Raw genomic sequence first — 23,033 nt, 5'->3', positions numbered from 1 at the left:
TTTGTTACGGAGGTTGATAAGAATGGAGACCCATTTTATATTGCTGTTTGTCACCACCCCCCTTCAGCAAGTGTAGATTGTTTTTTAAAATTATTAGAGCAACAAATGGACATTCTAACTCATAAGAACATACTGTGGTGTGTGTGTGGAGATTTTAACATTGATTTGAATGTGTTAGCATCTAACTTAAAAGCCCGGAATTTTTTGAATTTAATGTTAGGTTATGGGATGCATCCTGCTGTAAATATTTGTACTAGAGCGACGGATTCATCTTCATCTCTAATTGATAATGTATTTTTGAATGTTCCCCATGATTCGTCGAGTGTTGTGTTAAATGATGTTTCGGATCACTTTGGTTTGGCTATATTAGTTCCGGGTATATTTATGAATATTAATATTAATTGTGATGCTCGCCCTAAGCCTAAGAAATTAATAGTTGATTCAAATACTATTTCAAGATTTAAGCTTAGGATAGAACAGTTAGACTTTAAATTTTTACAAGAAGAATTAGATTTAAATTTGAAGTTTGAGCTTTGGTATGGTAAGATTAAGGATACGTTTTTGGAATGTTGTGAAGTGTCAGGAATACAGAAGAGAAGGGTGTCTCCGAATAAACCTTGGATTACAAAGAGTTTGTTACAGTCAGTTAATAAAAGACGTTTTTTATATAAGTTGTCAACAAGGAGCAATGATCCTCATGATAAAGTAATATATAGAGTTTATAATAGTAGGTTAAATGCTGCACTCCGACTGGCTAAGGTAGAATATTATAAGGTTAAATTAAAAAAAGTTGAGGGTAACCCGAGTAAGACTTGGAAATTGATTATGTCGGTGACTTGCCCTGGTAGCGTCTTGATCCGTCCAGATAATATGGGAATGAATAATAATGTTGCAGATGAGATGTGTAATCACTTCGCTACTATTGGACAGCGTGTGTCATCATTGGTGCCAGTATTTGATCAAGATGGAGATTTTCGTCAGTTCCTACCTGAAGATTGTGATGTGTCTGCGTACCTTAAATCTGTAACTATTGATGAATTATTTGATGTTATAAATAATATGAAAAATGGAGCATCAGGAGGCGATTTTATTTTATTTCGTTGAAGGTTTTGAAGTCGATATTACCTGTTATATCTAGTCATTTTTTAGGGCTGATAAATAATTGTTTAAAAGCTGGAATATTTCCTGATTGTCTAAAGTGCGCGAATGTTATCCCGATATTTAAAGGAGGGGATAAGAATTGTTTTAGTTATTATAGACCGATTTCTTTACTGCCATTTATTTCTAGAGTGTTTGAAAAGTTGATTCATAGTAGGATGGTAAGTTTTTTCAAAAAAAGACAATTTTTTAGTTATAGTCAGTTTGGGTTTAGGAGTCATCATTCTACAGAGCATGGAGTTTTGTTTTTAACAACTTTTATTAATGATGCTTTAGACAAGGGTCTGAAGATAGCTTCGATATTTTTGAATATTACTAAAGCATTTGACTCTGTTGATCATGATATACTAGTTCAAAAGCTATATAGTAGTGGTATACGTGGTGATTTTTTAAATGTGATAGTTAGTTTTCTTAGTGAAAGGACTCAGTGTGTCGCGATGGATGGAGTTACATCTAAAATTGAATATATTTCGATTGGAGTACCCCAGGGTTCCGTTTTGGGCCCTTTGTTGTTTTTGGTTTATATTAATGACCTTTGTAGAGCTTCAAGTAATGTGTCTTGTTCTTTAGACCTTGATACTTACGGTACAAAAGGAATTCTACCATGTTTTGCTGATGATGCCCATTTCACCGTAGCTGCTAGAACTGAAAATGAGTTGATGACTATATTGAAACAAGGTATTTCTTCGATTGAAAAGTGGATGCGAGTAAATAAATTGAAACTGAATCATAATAAGTCGAATTTTTTGATTTATGGTAGAATTACTGGACATTATCCATGGATTAATAATATAGAAGTAGGGCACCATACTATTGTAAGATCTACTAGTACTAGATACCTTGGTGTTATAATTGATGAAAGCCTTAGTTTTAAAGACCATATTGCATCTGTTAACAGCAAATTGTCTCGTAATATTGGTATTATGCGTAAACTTAGGTATCTTTTTCCGTGTGAAATTCTGAGAATGTTGTATTTTTCTATGGTTCACCCATATCTCATCTACTGTTGTATGGTTTGGTCAAAAACATTTGTAACCCACCTCCATCCGCTCTGCGTAACACAGAATATGGCAATTAGAGTTCTTTATGGTAATCAAATTGACCTATCTGCATCGGTGAGGCATCTTTACCGCGAGTATAAAATTCTACCGTTGGCAGGACTATGTGTATTCTATAATGCTCTGTTTATGTTTAAATATTTAGCATCGGAGTTACCATCATGTTTTTCAGGAATGTTTAGTCTTGCGTCTACTACTCACGATCATTTTGACACGATCTTCTCAGTTGGTGCGAAGACCAGCTATGGTCACGTCTAGGTCTAGGTTTTCAATTCGCCATGTTGTTCCGTTAGTTTGGGAGAGTTTGCCAGAGGATTTGAGGAATGTTGGGGGTTTGCAGGATTTTCGTAAGTCGCTAAAGAACCATTGTTTTGATGTGTATATTTTGAATGGATTATTCCACGCCACTTAAGTTAAGTTTTGTTTTTGAGGAGGGTTTAGTTGCAGCTGAATATGATTATAATTATTATAATTTTGTTGGGTGTTGTTTGGAGGTTCGTTGGTTTTCGGGTCCGGTAAGTTGAGCTCTAATTATTATTTTTTTTTTTTTTTTTCTATTTCTTTTTTTTTCTTTTTTCTTTTTTTTTTCTTTTTTGGTTTCTTGGTTTTTTGATTTATTAGGTGGGTTTTCTCCCGCACAAGCATTGCTTCAGGGAATCGATGATGTATATATATTTTTTTTTTTTTTAAATAAAACCATTGTTACTTATATTGATGCTTTTTATGAACTGCTACCAAAATGCCGCCAGGGGCCTGACCTAGAGTAGATACAAACGGGCGAATAAAAAACTCAAGATCGGACGATAGTTGCAACTTTCTTGAATTATCCGAATTTAGAAGATGCTTAATAACACAAACTTAATGTAGATTATCTAACTTTTCTCTTGCTCCATTAGCATTCAGGGAACAAACGTTAGCCCAAACAAAAACTTCGGTTATTAGCGCCTTACCTGTATTGGCGTATCACTATGATCTCCTGATGCTAGTCTTTTTATTGGCTCTCTGCACTAGGAGCTTAACCTCATATGGATACCAATGCAGTCTCACTTAATACTTATTTCAGAGCAAGGATTCTCGTGTCTGCTATTATATTCACTTCACATTTGTTATTGGTTAGTGCAGCTACAAGCTAAACGGTCAAAACCTTGGCACTTGAAGCACTTTTTTGCTCTTTTGTAGGGCTTAGAAACTTGATAAGGCAATATTCAACCTTTATAGCGTATTTAAGGGCCGCTTCCAACTTCTCTTGCGAGCCAAAGCTTGGCTGCATAACCAATAAATGGCCAAAGCACTTTTCATCAGCAACACTTTTGACTGCATTCACGATGTTCGATGTATCGAAATCTCTATCGATGGGGTTTATTAAAATTTTTATGGGGATTATATATATGAGCTCCAGGAACTCTTTCTTGGCTAATCTCAAACGAATGTTGAGTTCCTCGGGAACCATGGCTATGATAATTCAGGCCAATATTTTATCCTTCATGTGAAAAACTAAGTTATTTCTACTACGTTCAATGTGTCCACCTTCTTAATTTGGCTGATACTTCCAAGAAATCCACACCGCTTTAAGGGATTGGTAGACTTTAGGCTAGCTGGTGAGTTAGAATATACAACTGAGTAGCCTACTGGCTTCGGCTGCGCAGGAGTGGGTCAAAAATTTGGCCTTGTATCACTTGCAAAAAGCATTGAACATTTTCAACTAAGTGGATTAGCATATAACATGATCATTCAAAATTCGAAGACATTGGGCTCGTTTGGTAGCGTCGCTACATCCAAAGGATCAAACACAATGAAACGGATTATTTGCAGTTTATTACCTACTATTTCTTATAATATATCAAAAATATCACCCATAAATGTAGCCACCGGCAACGTGCCCCTAAGCTTCTCACGAATGTCTGCCTTAAGCACGTTTTTACAATATTCCAACACTGTTCTAAGAACTTTCTTACTGAAAAACTTGGAAGCAACTTTCGCTACTAACTCTTGGTCGATCTTGCTCTAAATTTGCTATTGAAAAAAGCTCAATGCTGGTTGCTTGTAAGCTAACTTAGCCAATGCAACAAACTAACACCTATCCGAGAATCAGAATCCAAAAATTTTTCCAAGTTCCATAGTCCAAAAATAAGCCCGTAAAAAAACACAATTAGTAGTATCCAAGGCATAAGATATTTGGGAGCCGGCGTTTAGCCCCCAGAAAATACCTCCTTCTCGTAAAATACCCCTTCACGGAAAATATCCCCCCTAAAATACCCCCTTCCGAGGAAAATACCTCCTCCCCCGTGGCTGTTTGGTCTCCAATCACTTTTGACTTATAAAAAAAGGACTAAAACTCTCAATTTTGATTGAATGAGCCCCCTCAGAAGTTTCTGCGACCATGTGGTAGAGCTGGGAATAAGGAACAGGAAGTGCCTTTCCTATAAGGAATAAATTGTGCTTATTATGGGGTTTAAGTTTATTCTTTCTTTCATAATAACAGCCTACACCATAAATATTCCCAGAAATCAAGAGGGATTAAATAAAAAGTTTCACATTTTTGATGGTTTTTAATTTTTTGTACCCCTCCCCCCTAAAAAACCCCTCAAACAAATATCCTAGATATGGCCCTGGAGATTACATATCAGTTTCTACCTAACTTTCCCCTCCTTTCTCCCTTAGAACTAATTTTGAATTTATCTGAAGGCTCAATAAGAGTTGGGATACTTGGGGTATTAAAATCCACCCTTTATGGGATCTTTTCCCCTCCCTAACTACAAAACAATCACAGAAACCCATTGTAAGCATTATGACGTTGGTGTTGTAGTAGGCTTGTCTTCTTCCTGTCTTCTTTTGAATACTAATGCCAGAAAGATAATGATAGGATCTATCAACGGGTAATGTTTTACAAGTAGCATAAGTTACAAGTGTTTTACAAGTAGTGTTGAATTTTCTAGATACTCCAAATAAGTTTAATCTCTCACTGTCTGGAAAACACATGCATACTTTTCCAATAAGATCCCCAGTAATGCTTGTTTCACAATTCAAATATTTTTATTTGTCATTATTTGATACTACAATGATTTATCATGAACACACACTTTCTTGAAAAATTTGATCTTTACATTTTAAAATAAGATGTAAGTGTTTATCCTTCCAATGTACCAATAATACTGATCGGAAACAAACACTAAACTAGCTACTGTCAATGACCAGCCATAGATCACTATGGGGCAGCCAGATAAGAAATCCTGGAACCGGCAGAACTTGCAACAGAATTGGTGGAATCCGAAGTGTAGAATCTGGGGGACAGAAGTGGAGGGACCGGAACCGGGATTGGAATCGGGACTGGTGGGACTTGAATTAGAATTAGTATACCCAGGAGTGGAACTTGAATCGGGATGGGAAACAGTAGAATCGGATCTGGAACTTCTGTAACGGGGGCCAGAAGCTTGATGGGTGGGAGTGGGGCTGGTATCTGTCCAGTGTTAACGATTCTAGTGTAAACGAATATTTTTGCCGACAAATGCCTGAAAAAATCTCAAGTGTTATAATGCACGCCAGAGGGTGCCGTGTGTTAGCCATTGAGTGTCACAGGCTGGGAATTGCCTTGGACTAACAGGTTCTAACAATGAAATGACAAGTTCCCGCAGTTCAAATCAAAACAATGGTTAATTTTTGTTTATAAGCTTGTTCTTGTGGGGGAAAGGATAAAAATGCCTTAGGTGCGAAAGTGCACGCAAAAGGGTCCCATCTGAGGATCTCATCTGCTCGTTTTGAGTCAAAATCAAAACAAGCAGAAATTAACATGAGTAGGGCTCAAAATCCCTATGCCTTCCCAAGGCCAGAACATAATTTGCAATTTACTGAAAAAATATAAATGTTTTTACTTTTATAACTTTAATAAATCAAATAATATTAACATTTTGATTACTAAATATCAGTATATGTAATATTAAACTGACAATGCACACTCATCTGTTTTTTTTTTCAGTAAAGTGCAAATTATGTTTTGGCTTTGGGAAGGCATAGGGGTTTTGAGCCCTACTCATGCTAATTTCTGCTCGTTTTGAGTTTGACTCGGTTATGTATTGTAATTTCTGTTCGTTTTGAGTTTCATTTATTTATCGATGCTTATTTGTGGTAATTTCACGCTTGGTTTATTATTTGATTTCATTTTTGCTCATTTTTCGTTTAATGGAGTTCTTTACTTTTCTTTGAAAAACTGATTTTGTGGAAAAAAATTTTTTAAATTAATTTCTGATTGTTTTATATTGACATAGTTTTTCAGAGAAAAAGAAAATAATTCTTTAAATCTTTTCGTTTTTGTAAGACTTTATAGTTTGGCCTGCTATTTGTATACTGGAGAAAAATTTTCAGCAAATTTTAACAACATACACCCTTTTAAAAATCTGGACACAAATAGTAGTGTTTAATTTAGTTTCATACCTCCTCTAGTTGACCTGAAGTAGAAAACTTGATACCATTCGCAAAAAAAATCTGTTTACTTTCTTTGATAGCTTAGATACATTTACGCTGTTTTGATTTGGTTAAATTTTAAGAGCAAACGTAGCCTCGGAAGTTTGAATAAAATGCCCTCAGTCTTTCTTGGGATATTACTGAGATGCCATATTGGGAATTAGCATTAACATAGTGCATTTTGATTTAATCTTTAGGCAACATTTAGTTTTTAAACATAATGGGTAAGTAGGAAGGTGGGCGACGGAGGGGGACTAATTGCCCTCAAATAACGTTTGACTATTAAAAAGGGCATTAGCCCTTTCTATTTTCAATCGAATGTGTCCTTTTCGAAGTTCCTAAGAGAACTCCTTCGATACGAAGTGCCCTGGTCTAAAAAAAAAAAGAAAAAAATAATACGTTGCACCCACATCGATCTCTACTATAAAAATGTCGAGCCTTCCAATCACTTTCGACTATTAAAAAGGGCACTAGCCCTTTGAATTTCCAATCGAATGAGCCATTTCTGAAGTTTCTACGACATCGCTTTCTGTAAAAGCCTTATATGCCCCAGGGTATAACTTACAACCCTTGACCTGAGGGCTGTGAGGGGGTCGTCATCCTCAAATACATAATTTCCAGGCGTCTTGAGAAAGTTGGATAACATGGTTGTCTCAAAATTTTGATAAGATGTATTTGGGGGAATGGTTAACGTGAGAGGGGGGTTAGTTACCCTCCAATCACTTTCGACTATTAAAAAGGGCACTAGCCATTTCAATATCCTATCGAATGATTCCTTTTTGAAGTTTCAACGACAGTCTTTCTATAAAAAAAACTTATACACCCCAGGGCGTAACTTCCAACCCTTGCCCTGAGGGCTGTGGGGGAGTGTCATCCTCAAAACATAACTTCCGGACATTTCAACTACGTTGAACCAAATGGCCATCTTAAAATTTTTATTGGATTCATTTGGGGAAATGGTGGGTGTGAGAGGGATGTTAGTTATCCTCCAATCACTTTCAACTATTAAAAAGGGCACAAGCCTTTCTAATTTTCAATCGAATGAGCCTTTTTTGGAGTTTTTACAACATCACTATTTATAAAAACCTTATATGCCTCCAAGGCATAACTTACAACCCTTACCCCGAGCGCTCTGAGCGAGTTATCATCCTCAAAGACCTAATTTCTAAAACTTTTAACTACGTTGAACGAAATGGCTAACTGAAAATTTTTATTGGATGTGTTTGGGGAAAAGGTGGGCGTAAGAGGGAGATTAGTTGCCCTCCAATCACTTTCGAATATTAAAAAGGGCACTAGCCCTTTGAATTTCCAATCGAATGAGCCCATGTTCAAGTTTCTACGACTAAGATTTCAATAAAAACCTTATGTGTCCCCAGGGCAAAGCTTACAACCCTTACCCTGAGGGCTCTTTGGGGAGTGTCATCCTCTTAGATATAATTTTGGGACCTTTCGACTGCTTTGAACAAAATAGCTATCTCAAAATTTTGATTGGATGTGTTTGGATAAGTGGTGGGTGTGGAAGGGCTGTTAGTGGCCTCCCAATTACTTTCAACTATTAAAAATGGCACTAGCCATTTCAATTTCCAATCAAATGAGCCCTATTTAAAGTTTAAACAAAATTGCCTTCAATAAAAACCTTATATGCCCCAGAATATAACTTACGATCCTTACCCTGAGAACTGGGGGAAGGGTGTCATCCTCCAATACCTAATTTCCGAAACCTTCAATTGCTTTTAAGAAAATTGCTATCTCAAAAGTTCGATTGGGTATGTTTGGGGAAAAATTTAGCGTCAGAGGGGGGTTAGTTGCCGTCCATCCACTTTCGACTATGAAAAAGGGCACTAGCCCTTTGAATTTCCAATCGAACGAGCCTATTTTGAAGTTTCTACGACAATACTTTATATGAGAACCTTACATGGCCCTAGGACATAACTTACAACCCTTGCCCTGAGGGGTGTGGGAGAGTTTCCTCCTCAAAAACATAATCTCTATCTTGGGATCAACTACGCTGAAGAAAATGGCTATCTCAAAATTTTGATTGGATGTGTTTGGGGAAATGGTGGGCTAATGGGGTGTTAGTTGCCTTCCAATCACTTTCGACTATTAAAAAGGGCAAAATCCACTCCAATTTCCAATCGAATGAGCTCCTTTTGAAGTTTCTGCGACAACTCCTTCGATACGAAGTGCCCTGATCTAAGACCTAAAAACCAATAAATAATAATACATTGTGCCCAGATCGTTCTTTACTTAGGCAGCGCTGTTGCGCTGCCTATGAAAATGGTGAATGAAACAAAGATGTAAAAAGTAGAATAGCTAAAACACAGGGTGTGCTTTTTCGTGGTTGAAAACAATTTAGAGGGATAGCAAGATAGTTCTACAAGTTAAGATTAGCATTTTGGAATCCAGAACGGTGACAGTGGTCAAGCATAGCTCTGTGGCGTGAGTGCTTAAAAGGGCACAGGAAGATATATTAAATGTTTTCCTGATGAATTTTCTAATGATAGTCTTAGGCAGTCGTTTGTCTCGCTACTCATAAAAAAAAATCTTTGCAAAAATGCGGTTTGGATTTTAAGGCTATAGTAAATGAAAGGCCAAAGAGTCTAGGCCACGTTTGATGAGTGAAGAAGGATATATTGCTAGAGATTGTGCCTTCTGGTCATCCATCCTGGGTTAAAAAGAAAGCAGGTTGTTGCCGACTGGACTGGGAAGAGGTCTTAAGGATAAATTTCAAGGTGGTCGGAACTTTACGGAGGGGTTACGAGTGAATCTTTGAATTGATTGATATGTAGGAAAAGCGTACGCAGCTCTTTTGGCCGCAGACCGGTTGGTGCTTCGATGAGTTATTTTTAGTAGTAGCAATTTTAGTGGTAACTCTTTCTTCATCACTTATTACACAGTGAACGATGTATTTTTGGATGGTACTCACTTTTACCCAATTATTTGGTTTGGGACGGGGATTTTTGGCGTGACTCTGTAAGCTCAGCCATAGTCAACCCAGCTCTAAATGGGTACCTGGGAAAATATGGGGAAGGTAAACAGGAACGGTGTGCGAAAGCACAGGATGGTTGGCCCCCAGCCCCCCAATGTGCTTCCTGGCTGAAGGGCCAAGAAACAGAGATCAGCAACGGCGGTAGGGACGTAAAGTCTAATGCCGTATTCTTTACCTTTACCTTTACTCACTTTTACCTGTTCGTTCTAGGAGACTCTTGGTAACGTGACAGCCTGTTACAGGACCACTTGCTAGAAGAAAACTTGTCATGCGAAAACTTCTTGTTACGGATTGACCCGAAGTGTTGAAGGAGGCTTTGAAAACTTACAGCGTGTAGTGTTAGGATGATTATACTTTGGTGGTAATGATGGTGATTAAAAAGGACCAGTGGTAGTTGAAAGGGTATCAGAGGTATATTCTGCAGGAAAAGACAAAATCCACTGAAAATGTATTTTTATACATCGATTCCTTAATCTCTCATCAGGGGAGGGCGCGTGTGTGTCTGTGTGCGTCCCCATTTCTACATCCAACCAGCACTTCAGTTTACAATCGGTTCTGATTTGTTACATACGATTATAAGATAAGGTAATACTTCATTGATTAATGGCAATGACTATCATAATCTAAAAAAATAGCCAAATTTGTGTTTTAAGTTACAACATGTTAAAGTAAAAACAAATCCTAAGCACAACACAAGCAAACATCATTGAAGAAAAAATTGATAAGAAAAGAAGGCTTGGGTGAAGAAACTAAATTAAGAAGTATAACTTGGATTTGAAATAAAAAAAAAAAAAACTAAAGCTCAGACTTCATCACAAAGGAAAAAAGCAACAACACTGACTATGACAATATAAGAAGACAATAATTATTGGGAAAATACACGAAAAAAAACAGAAATAAACTAAGGCGCCCTTTTTAGTTCAGGGCAAGTTGTGCCTGTAAGGAGCTGTTGTGCCTATAAGGAGCTGTCTCCATGACAAAGTATTTCCAGTATGAACAGTCAAATTGCAAGTTATCTGGCCTACTGAATGCATAGCATTTACAATTATTTTTGCTTTTATGGATGCTGTCTTATAAACCCATTTCACTCGAGCCTTACTTTTTCCTATGACTGTAGTGGTAGTAATGAAGTAGAAGGTTTATTTTTTGCATTAACCCTTCTCAAACCAAAAATAAATATTTCAAGTTTGAAGACAGTGAATTGCGTCTTTAAAAATTGCAATTTAGATCCAATTTCCGCTTGTGGAATTTCTTATTTATAGAAGGAAGATTAATGAACGGAACGCGGGAACCTGAAAGCTAATAAATCAATGCAATGAAATTCATTTACTACGTTTTTTTGTAGTTTTTTACTTAACGATACAAGCAAAAAAAAATGAATGAAACCTACTTCTTGTTCAACTCGGTAGAGACGCACACCAATTGTTAATGGTTTGACAACGTTGTGCTGCCCTTTATCGATTGAAATTAGCCAGCTTCCTGGTTTACCCAACGTTTGATCTAATCGTCTTTGCAACTCCTAGAAAAAAAGCTTAAGCTGTAGTTGTAGCTTTGAATTCTTTGCGACAAGAGATACCATTTTAATTCAGATTCAATGGATAGGGTGGAGAAGCCTGGTACTTTTTTAAGGGATCAGGGCTGCTATTTCTCATATCTTCATAGGGAACCTTATTCCTTTCTGATCAATGTTTGAAGACTGACAAGATGCGCATCTCCCAAGGACGGGAGGGTAAAAATTATTACTAAATATTATGTGATTTACTGCATTTGGAAAAAAGCTGTATTGATACATTTAATGAAAAAGTAGACTTAATAAAGATTGACATAACGTATATTATCTGCTAAAAGTAATAGAATGGAGAAAAAATTGACCCAAAGTAAAAATTGATCTTAAATTTAGCTCCTAGCGAAATAAAAAAGTGACAACTAATATATTGTTTCTGCCCTGCGCAGAGTGGTTTAGCTTTATGGTAGCTACTTTTGGGGGGATTATTATATCATATCTTGATTTTCGTAACCACTGATTCATAGCGATGACACACAATTGAAAGCACACATAGGAACTCATACTAAAATTAAAGAAGTCATGGGAAAAATGGAACTTCGAAACAATTGCGCGACTTGTTCATTTGCAGTGAAAAAAGGCTCTTTTAATCCAAGAACTGTTTCATCTTTATTGTGCAATTCCCTGATAAACTTTTCCATTTGAAATTAGTCATTTTGAACAAGTTTAAGTCGTTTCCCGAAATGTGTTTTGAAAACCCATAAATACTCATGATCAAAATATCTGCAAGATTCTATTAATTTAACTCAAATGGAAATGTATTTATCTTAAATGTCAAATGTTTAACCTAAGCCTTCTGGGGAATTATTAAATATTTCTATATACCTTTATCCGAACCATCATATTTAAGTGTCCTTGACTGTATTGCTCTATTACGTCCCTCACATCATAGGGTTTTCGTGCTTGTTGAAATTTTCTTCTTGCCACCATATACTTCAATTTTCTTATTGCCCTGATAGCAATCTTGTGAACGTTAGTTAACCTGTAAAATAATTCTCACTTTATTTTGCATATGAATAATGAGGGAAGTTAACATGAGGAGAAGTTAATTCTTCGGACAGGTAGCAAATAAGAAGAATCCCAACGTATATTGAAGAAATTCAAAACTAAGTAGTAAGTTCCAGTTTTAAACCAACAGTCTCTTATCTAGAGGCAATAAGTTCTAGCTTCAATATTCCATAAAGTATGATTTTTGTGCTTCAAAAATATCGTTTTGCCATATCCTATATAGATGATATCAATAATATTTTACAATTTGAGGTTTTTCCGATAGACATAATGGATAAGGTTATGATGAGGAATTAGCTCCTTAAGATTTTCAAAAGAAAGATAGTGTACTTCTATAAAACAGGTGGCAAATCAATGCTTTTAAATTGTACAGGAATAACTTCTTTCGCAAATCGAATTCTGACACAGTGGTTTCACCAAATTAGCGGAGTCGGATCAAATATTTAGCTTGCAGGCGAAAATAGCAAAATATTTAGAAATATAGTTACCAATAACGGTTGGTCTACTAATTACGACTACTACTACTACTACTACTAAAAACTCATCGCAGCACCAAGCCGCCTGAAGCCAACACATCTGCGCATGCTGTTCCTCCATCCCAATCTATTCAAAGCCTCACACTTTACACCTACCCAGAAAGTTCCCATTTCTCTTAAATCTTACTTTATGAAATCCTCTCACCCTAACTGCAGACAACCTGACTTCTGTTTAGTCCTAAACAGTTGGCCGAAAAGGAAAATCATCGGCAATCTGTTATCCTTCATCCGCAGAACGTGCCTTAGCCATCTCAACCTTTATCTCATTATAGCCCTAGAAAGTTACAGATAGATAGTAGTACTTTATTAACAAGCAAACTCTCACAACATAAAAACTGCCGAACTTGCTGCTTTCTGTCAGCTAGCCTACTCTGTATATTTTTAGATTAAGTATGAAAATCAAGCTTAAAACGAAAAAAATATTTTCCTATTGAAGCATAAATGAAACTTAAAACGAACAGAAATTAAATAAACAATCAATGCAAACAAACATACAGTAGATATTAATGTAAATTAATAAGTAAATCTTAAAACGAGTGAAACTTAAATTGAATATGCAAATCAAGCTTGAAACGAACAAAAATCACTACAAACAAGAGTTTGGGTATCACCTTCATATCTCACTTAAAGAGCATAAAACCTACTGCGTCATTGGCGCTTACCTGAAAACGGATTATGTTAAAAATATTTTCTTTTAAACTTATTACAGCAATGAAAACAAAAATATAATTAAAGTGAAATAAATTATTGAACTGATCGATCTTTCAACAATTAGTATCCTTGTACATCAAATATTCAATTTGATTTTGTTTATACTTTCCAAGACTGTTCAAGACGCATATAGTTTTCAGTAAAGTTCTTTTCTCTATATAGGTTCAGTAAAGTAATTTCTGTTCGTTTTGGATTTCATTTATTCTTTAATAGTAATTTCTGGCGGTTTTGAAGTTGAGTTTTAAAATGTATTTGTACCTGTAGAGCTCTAGTTTTACACGATCATTACTTCTCTTTGGTACACTGATTTTTCATAAAGTTTTTTTTAATTAATTTTTGTTCATTTTCTGTACCAAAAAATTTCAGGGGTTTAAAAATTCCTCCTTTAAAAATCAAACTTTAAAAAAAAATCATCAAATATTCATCAAAGTATCAAAACTGGTATCAAAGTAACAATATCAAAGTGAAAAAATGGGTTTGTGTCAACCTCAGAGTTTTTATTATCTGATGTTCGAACTATTTTTAACGAAATTGCTATCTCAGAATTTTTATCGGATGGGTCTGGGGAAAAAGGGCGTGTGGGTACTAATGAAGCTTCGGTCTCTTTTGACTCTATAAAAGTGAACTAAAACATTCTGTTTTCAATCAAATGAGCCCTCTCTGAAGTTTATACGAGTATCCCTTCTATAAGAACCATATATATCCCCAGAGTATAACTTACAACGCCTGTCCCTGGGCCCTGGGGGTTGTTTCGATCCTGGAGTTTTAATATCTGATGGTTGAATTATTTTATCAAAATGGTCAGGTTAATTTTTTGTCGGATGGGTTTATCCATCCGATACACCCAAAATCGTGGCGGGCGGGAGGGGCTAATTGCCATCCGATCTTTTTTAGATCTGAGAAAATGAACTACAACTTTTAATTTCCATTCAAATGAACCCTTTTTAAAGTTTGTACGAGCATCCCTTTCATAAGAACCATATACAGCCCCAGGACATAACTTACAGTGCCTCCCCCCGGGCCCTGGAAGGATGTCTGACCTTCGAACTATTTTGAAAAAATGGCTCTCTCAAAGTTGTTATCGGATGGGTTTGAGGAAAATAGGGTGTGGAGAGGGGGGATAGTTTCCCTCTGATCTCTCTCGACTCTTAAAAAGTGAACGAGAACTTTCAATTTCCAATCATAAGAGCCCTCCGATGTTTATACGAGCATACCTTCCATAAGAACCATATATGCCCCCAGATCAATACTTACAACTTCTTCCCCGGGCCCGGGGGGGGAGGCTGTGTCAACACAGGAGTTTTTCTTATCTGACCTTTGAACTATTTTTAACCAAATGGCCATACGTAAAGAAGTTTTCGTTATATGATCTTTGAACTATTTTTAACAAAATGGCTACCTCAAATTTCTTATCAGATGTATTTCGGAAAAAAGGTCTTGGGGGGCTAGTTGCCTTCCAATTCTTTTTGACTCTTAAAAAGGGCACTAGAATTCTCGATTTCCAATCGAATGAGCCCCCTCTGAAGTTTATACGACGACCCTTCTATATGAAGTGCCTCCGGGAAAAAAATAAATGGAGTGTGGGGGGAGAATAGCTGCCCTCCAATCACTTTTGACTCTAAAGTGAATTAAAACTTTCAATTTTCAATCAAATGAGCCCTCTAGGAAGTTTATACGAGCATCCCTTCAATAACAACCATACATGCCCCCAGGGCATAACTTATAAGGCCTACCCCCGGGCCCTGGGGGGCTGTGTCGACACCGGAGTTTATTGTTATCAGAACTTCGAACTATTTTTAACAAAATGTCTATCTCAAGATTTTTATCTGATGCATTTAGGGCGTGGAGGAGGGGGGGGGGGGTGCTAGCTGGCCTCTGATCTCTTCTGACTCTTGAAAAGTAAATAAGAACTTTCAATTTCCAATCAAATGAGCCTTCTCCGAAGTTTATACGAGCATCCCTTCCATAAGAACTATATATGCTCCTAGAGCATTACTCAAAACGCCTGCCTCCGGGCTCTGGCGGGTTCCATCGACGCAGTAATTTTTCCTATCTGACCTTTGAACTATTTTTAATGAAATGGCTATTATAAGAATTTTATTGGATGGGCTTGGGAAAAAAGGGGTGTGTGTGGGGGGGGGGGGGCTAGTTGCCCTTGGATATCTTTTGACTGTTCAAAATTGAACTAGAGCCTTCAATTTCCAATCAAATTAGCCCTCTTTGAACTTCATACGAGCATCCCTTTTATAAAAACCATATACGCCCCCAGGACAACACTTACAATGCCTATCCCCTGGCCCCGGGGGGGAGCTTTTGTTAACTAATTTAAGGATAGTTACCAAAAAACTGGCTATCTTAAAGTTACTAGCGGATGGGTATGTAGGAAAAACATGGGGGGGGGGCTAGGTGCCCTTAAAACTTTTCATTCTTAAAAAGTCATCTAGAACTATCAATTTCCAATAAAATAGGCCATCTATAAAGTTTATACGAACATTCCTTTCACAGGAACCATACATGCCCTTAGGGCATAAATTAAAACGCCTTCTCCTGGGGGGTTGTATTGACACCGGAGTTTTTCCTATCTAACCTTTGAACTATTTTTAACAAAATTTCTATCTCAAAATTTTCATCAGATAGGTTTGGAAAAAAGGCGTGGGGGGGGGCTAGCTGCCCTCGTATCTCTTTCGACTATTAAAAAGTGAGCTCGAACTTTCAATTGACAATCAAATGAGCCCTCTCTGAAGTTTATACGAGCATCCCTTTCATACGATTCATATATGCCCCAGGGCATAACTTGCAACGCCTGCCCCTAGGCCCAGGGGGGTTGTGACGTCACCTGAGTTTTTGTTATTTGAATTTTGAGCTGTTTTTAACTTAATGGCTATCTCAAAAATTTTATTAGATACTAGTGGAAAAAAGGAGCGTGGGGGGGGGCTAGGTGCTCACCAATCTCTTGTGACAATGGAAAATTTAGCTAGAGCTTTAAACTTCCGATTAGATAAGCCATCTATGGAGTTCAAACAAGCATCCTTTTAACAAGAACCATATATTCCCCTAAGGCATAACTTGCAACACCTGCCCTCGGGCCCTAGGGGGGGGTGGCTGTGTCGACACCGGAGTTTTTGTTATATGGTCTTTGAACTATTTAAAAAAAAGCTATCTCAAAGCTCTTATCAGATGGGTTTGAGGAAAAAAAGGCGTAGAGAGAGGGGCTAGGTGCCCTCCAATCTCTTTTGACTCTTAAAAAGGGAACTAGAACTTTCAATTTCCAATCAAATGAGCCCTCTTTGAAGTTAATACGAGCATTCCTTCCATAAGACCCATATATGCCCCCCGGCATAACTTACAACACCTGCCCCCGGGCCCTGGGGGGTTGTGTTGACACTGGAATTTTTGTTATATGATCTTTGAACTATTTTTAACACAATAGCTATCTTAAAATTTTTATTGAATGCATGTGAGAAAAAGGTTTAGGGGGGGGGGGGAGCTGGCTACCGTGAAATATATTTTGACGCTTAAAAAGTGAGCTAGAACTTTCAATTTCCAATCAAATGAGCCCTCTCTGAAGTTTATATGAGAATTCCTTCCACTAGAACCATATATGTCTCCAGGGCATAACTTATAACCCTTGTCCCTGAAGACTGTGGGGGGAGTGTTCTGCTCAAACATTTAATTTCCAGAATTTTCAACTACGTTGAACAAAATGGCTATATCAAAGTTTTGATTGGATATGTTTGGGGAAATGGTCGGCGTGGAAGGAGTGTCAGTTGCCTTAGAATCACTCTTGACTATTAAAAAAGGAACTAGCCATTTAAATTTCCAATCGAATGAGCCCTTTCTGAAGTTTCTACGACAACGCTGTCCATACAAAACCTTATATGCCCCCAGGGCATAACTTACAACCCTTGCCCTGAGGGCTTTGGGGGGGGTTGTCATCCTCAAAGACCTAATTTCGAGAACCTAAAACTACGTTGAATATAATGGCTATCAAAATTTTGATTGGATATGTTTGGGGAAATGGTGGGCTTGAGAGGGGGGATAGTTACCCCCTCTCTTTGAAGTTCCAATCGAATGAGCCTTTTTTGAAGTTTCTACGACAACACCTTCTATAAGAACCTTTTAGCCCCCAGGGCATAACTTACAACCCTTGCCCTGAAGGCTGTGGGAGATTGTCCTCCTCAAAAACATAATTTATATATGAAAAAAAAACTACGCTGAACAAAATAGCTATCTCAAAATTTTGATTGGATGTGTTTCGGGAAATGGTGGGAGTGGAAGGGGTGTTATTTGCCTTCCAATCACTTTCGACTATTAAATAGGGCACAAGGCACTCCAATTTCCAATTGAATGTGCCCTTTTCGAAGTTTCTACGACAACTTTTTCCATATGAAGTGCCCTGCTCTAAAGGAAAAAAAATAATTGTGCCAACATCGTTTTTATATGGCCCCAGGGCATAACTTAAAACCCTTGCTCTGAGGGTTGTCCTCCTCAAAAACATATTTTCTATTTGGAAATCAACTACGCTGAATAAAATGGCTATCTCAAAATTTTGATTGGATGTGTTTGGGGGAATGATGGGCGTGGGGGGGCTAGTTGCCCTTCAATCACTTTTGATCCTTAACAATAGCACTAGAACTCTCGATTTTCATTCGAATGAGCCCTCTTTGATGTTTCTACGACGACCCCTTCCATATGAAGTGCCTCTGGGAAAAAAATAAATAAATAATAATAATAAAACATTGGAGCCGTATGGCCTTTACTATAGGCAACGCTATAGCGTTGTCTATGATAGCTTAAGGAGAGACAGAGATGCACTAGCCTGTTTAACAATAGAACAAATGTGAGACTCCCATTTAAAGTCGCTTGTCAGTGTGACTCCTAAAAGTCTAGTTTGTATTGTAATTATTTCATTGTGCATTGGGTTTTAAATTATGGCTTTGATTTAAGAAAACTAAAGGTCATAATATGAGGTTTGTGGGAATTCACTTTCATTTTTGACTGTGCTGCTTCACTTGCAACGTCCTTCGAGAATTTCAGTTGCACTGTTCTTACTATTTCTTCCGCACTTTTCGAGCAATAACATGTCAACTACAAACTTCGATCAAGCGGATGACTCATTAGCAAGATTGTTAATCATTACCAAAAATAGTAAAGGACCTAAAACCGTTACCTGCGGAACACCACAAGAAATAGGGAGTGAGTTTAGTTCAGTTCAGTTCATTTTATTTAACATCAAAATATATTTAACAAATATGCCAATACCCGCCCCAAGAAAGATACCAAAAAGTACTTGCGACTGGGTGGGTATATACAACTCATTTACTAATTAATGATTAACTATAAAAAAAAAAAAAAAAAAAAACTTAATAATAATAATAATAAAAAAACAAAAAACACTAAAAAACAAAAAAAAATCAATCTCTCATCAATTCATTTAATAATAATAATAATAATAATAAAGATAAAAAAACTATGAACCTTGACCTAACAAATATTTTTTCAATTTATTTTTAAATAACCCCAGGTGCTCAGCCGCCCGAATGCTCTCCGGAATAGAGTTCCACACATTAAGTCCTGAAAATCTAGTATGGAAGCCGGCCCTGGTTCCACTTCTATTCGGAACAATGAAATCACTAGCATGAAGAGTTTCATAATGGTGCAAAGACCTATTGTGATTAAAATAATCACGAAAAACCTCTGAACTAACATCATTCCAGCATTGATAAGCAAAAATTCCCATTTGGTAGTCTCGTAGCTGTCCTACATTCAACACTTGCAACTTGTTGAAGCAAGCTGAAGTGTTATTTACACCTTCAACATACCCACCAATAAGACGCATCGCTCTATTTTGAAGAATCTGAACACGTTTAAAATTCACATAAAAATTACTTGCCCATAACATACAGCCCTACGAAGCATATGGGTGGATCAAAGCATGGTATAAAAGCAATAAAACTCTCTGAGGTAAGAAATTTTTAAAACGACGAATCGCTCCAAGGCCACGTGCAACCTTTGTGGCAACAACATCACTGTGGCGTTTCCCCGAAAATATACGATCAATGAAAAAACCTAAGTACCGGATTTCTTGAACTTGAACTACAGGCTTATTATTAAACAGAATTCTACCATCAATATCACTGGGCTTGCCTACTCTAGAATATACAATAAAATTAGTCTTAGTAACATTAACTAATAACAAACTCAAACTAGTAAAAACATTGAAATTTCTCAGAACACAATTCACTTTCAACACAAGACTATCCAAACAACGACTAGAAAACGTAACTGCAGTGTCATCAGCGAATGACGTTAAGCAACAATCTGGAAGATAAAACCTCATGCTATCCACATAAACCAGATACAGAAGCGGACCAAGGACCGATCCCTGTGGCACACCACACGGCACTTGATAAGGTTAAGAAAAAGCATCATCAATCATCACTTTAATAGACCTCCCACACAAATAACTTTCAAACCACATCAAACTAATTCCTTTAACACCTAAGCATTCTAATCTTTGCAATAAAATTTTAAAATCTACCGTGTCAAATGCTTTCCTAAAATCAAAAAATACTGTTAGGGGGATTTCACCTTTTACTAAACAATTATTTACAAAATCAACAAGATGAATGGCAGCATGACTAGTGGAATTAACTTCTTCGAAACCCGAATTGGGTATCATTGAGTAGGCTATGTTTCGTGAGATGATCATATAGACGGCGATGAATCACTTTTTCCAAAATTTTTGACAATAAAGGCAGTATCGATATTGGTCTCCAGTTACCGGCATCTGACCTGGCACCCCCTTTGTAAAGCGGGATAACTTTAGCATGCTTCATCGCTTCTGGAAAGGTCCCCGTTTCCATAGATAAATTAATAATATGGAGAATACATGGTAGTATATACATTAACACAGCTTTAAAAGTTCTCAGATTCACGCCATCTATCCCAGCAGAATTTGATTTTATATTTTTCACTATTTTAATCACTTCATCACTTGTACACTTTTCAAACTGGAACTCAACAGTATCTCCACGAGAGTCCACGAATTCCTCGCTAAGAAAATTTTCCCTGTCACACCTTACACTCTCTTGCACAGACGAGCCAACCTGAGAATAAAACTGGCCAAAATGATTCGCGACTACATTTTTATCCCCCACATAACTTCCGTTTATATCAATGCAAGGCGACTGACTACTTTTCTGATTTCCCATAAACTCATTAATAGCCTGCCATGTGGCTTTGGTATTTCCCTTACTATCAGAAAACTTTTCTTCAAAATACTTCTTCGTTGCTTGCCTTCTCATACTGTTCGCCTTATTTCTCACTCGCTTGAACTCTGCAAAATCTGCGTCATCCTGACTATTAAGATATTGCTCATATAACAAGTTACTTTTTTTTATAATGTCTATTATTACCTCCGTAATCCACGGCTTGCGGGGATCGTCCCTCTAGAATTAACATTTTTGTACTTATCAACCTGACTCCTATTTGACAGAAAAGATGCAATAATATTGATTAGAGAATGAGATACATTAAATTCATTCAGCAATTTTTCGACTAAAACATTATGACTAACCAGATCAAAAGCCTTTTGTAGGTCAATCAAAAGGAGATTGAGATAGGTAACTGGCTCCTCAAGTAGTTTGTAGAGAGTATCGAGGAGACTGACCAGGTAATGTGTCGTTGATAAATCTTTTATGTTTCCGAATTGTTGTTCATCATTTACTTCAAGAGTCGTCTTTTTAAGGCACTCTGCTGCGAAATTTTCATACAGTTTAGAGAATATTGGTGCTAAGGTCATTAGTCGGGCTCCATAAAAATCGAAATTAACACCTTTCTTCTGTATGTGTGCAATGTATCCTTTTTTTCCAGCACTTAGGGAAAGAGCCACTTCTAGTTGTTGTATTAAAAATATTTGATAAAGGTTTTGATAACTTATCAGGAAACACTTTTACTAAATCAATTGGAATATCAAGGGGGCATATTGAAGTTCTCTGTAGTTTACGTATTTTCGCCTCAACATCAACGTCTGTACTACAGGGATGTGGAGGGGGGGTTTTCTTGTTCAGGTGCGGAGGGGGGGGATATTACATGAGAGAGGAGGGAGGGTTTGTACAATAGCGGCAAGGTGTTTATTTAGTGAATTAGCAGTAACTTCAGGGGGAACATCAAGATTAAAGTCAACATTTTTGACTGTTTTACCACTGATTTTCTTGACTTTATTATACCACTGATTCGGTCGTGTTATAAAAAGTTCTATTATTCTATTACGGTAATACTGGGCTGAAGCTTTCCGAATCTCCTTTTTTATAAATTTCCTAAGCAGGTTTTTACTTGGCAAAACATTCTTAATTTTTGTCGGATTAAGCTTTTTATTGCATCATTTATGTATGGCTTATCATTAAACATCTTTTCTTTTTTACTTCTGGAAAATGGAGTAAATAATGACTGATAATCTTTTCTTGGAAAAGTTTGGCTTTCTTTTTCGATTCGTCAGCAACGATATATATCTTCTCATTGCTCTTCTGAAGGTCATGTTCCAATATTGAGCAGACCACTATCTGTAAGTGGTCGATACCTAACTTGATCAAATCTATATTTGTAGATACGAATTTGTATCGGGTCTAGCGAAAGTGTGAAGTGGTAACTGCCACCAAGTGGGGGGAGGGAATTGGATTTTTGATAGAATTCATGCATGATTGTAAAAATAATGTCAAGGGAAGTATTACCTTTTGTCGTTAGGCTATTAAAAATAGCCTATCACCGGTAAGTAGGATCCCAGCATTTGGATGTTTAGATTGGAGGTAATCAAGTGATGCATGGAGTTTTTCCAAGAAATCTTTATGCCCCTCCCATCTTTGGCCGGGTGAAAAATAAAAACAACCAACACAGATAATAGTTAATTGGCGTGATAGAACTTTCAGCTGAACTTTAATCCAAATTATTTGATCGTACTCATTTATTCCTGGAACATTTACTTTTCTCTTTGACAAATTATTACGACAAAAGTCCACCCTTTTTACCAAGGTACTGATCATGTGGGCGAAGTTTAAAAAACTCATTGAAATAAGCCATCTTTAGAGTATCCATGCTTTGGGACTGAACCTCGGTTATACAAATTAAATCTGATGCTAGCTTATTCGCCGTAATTTCAAGCTCAATAAGTTTGTCAAAATTAAGGTTTTCTGCATTAATTAATAACAACCTAGGGAAATGGTAACGTAATTTATTATTCTTATGTTTACTACTATGAGTACCAGAAACACCCGTATTATCTGAAAAAAGACTTGAAAACGGAGTTTGAGGGTGAGGAGGTCTATGGACAATTTCTGGGGGTGGCAGGTGTTCGTCAGATTTAGCAGGGATGGGGTTACTACCGGTAGGCTCAAGATCAGTTTGCCTAGCAGTAGGTTGACCAGAAGGGGATACCAAGTACTTTCGACTCCCAACATTAAGAGTGGTAGCGTCACTGTACACCATATCATATTGAAGGCTTGACAGAAGAGGGGTAAGTCTTTTGGAAGTGAGGATCAATACTTTAGGGGAAA

At 37.0% G+C, this 23,033-nt stretch overlaps 1 protein-coding gene across 1 annotated transcript in view; it reads right to left on the bottom strand.

Annotated features, from left to right (window-relative positions):
• Positions 1-23,033, bottom strand: part of LOC148953274 (potassium voltage-gated channel subfamily KQT member 1-like) — a 271,309-nt gene that overhangs the window by 16,775 nt on the left and 231,501 nt on the right. Inside the window, exons 8-9 of the mRNA XM_089087598.1 lie at positions 12,053-12,209; positions 11,054-11,182 (exon numbers count right to left, since the gene is read on the bottom strand). Coding sequence (XP_088943724.1) covers positions 11,054-11,182; positions 12,053-12,209 — 286 coding nt within the window. The remainder of the gene's footprint in view (positions 1-11,053; positions 11,183-12,052; positions 12,210-23,033) is intronic.

Source organism: Artemia sp. Qi Xiang Cuo, chromosome 4 (assembly GCF_049724085.1).
Source record: "Artemia sp. Qi Xiang Cuo chromosome 4, ASM4972408v1, whole genome shotgun sequence".
NCBI classification, from domain to species: Eukaryota; Metazoa; Arthropoda; class Branchiopoda; order Anostraca; family Artemiidae; genus Artemia; species Artemia sp. Qi Xiang Cuo.
The sequence above is the reverse complement of the archived record's forward strand: the minus strand, read 5'-3'. Positions and strand labels throughout refer to the sequence as shown.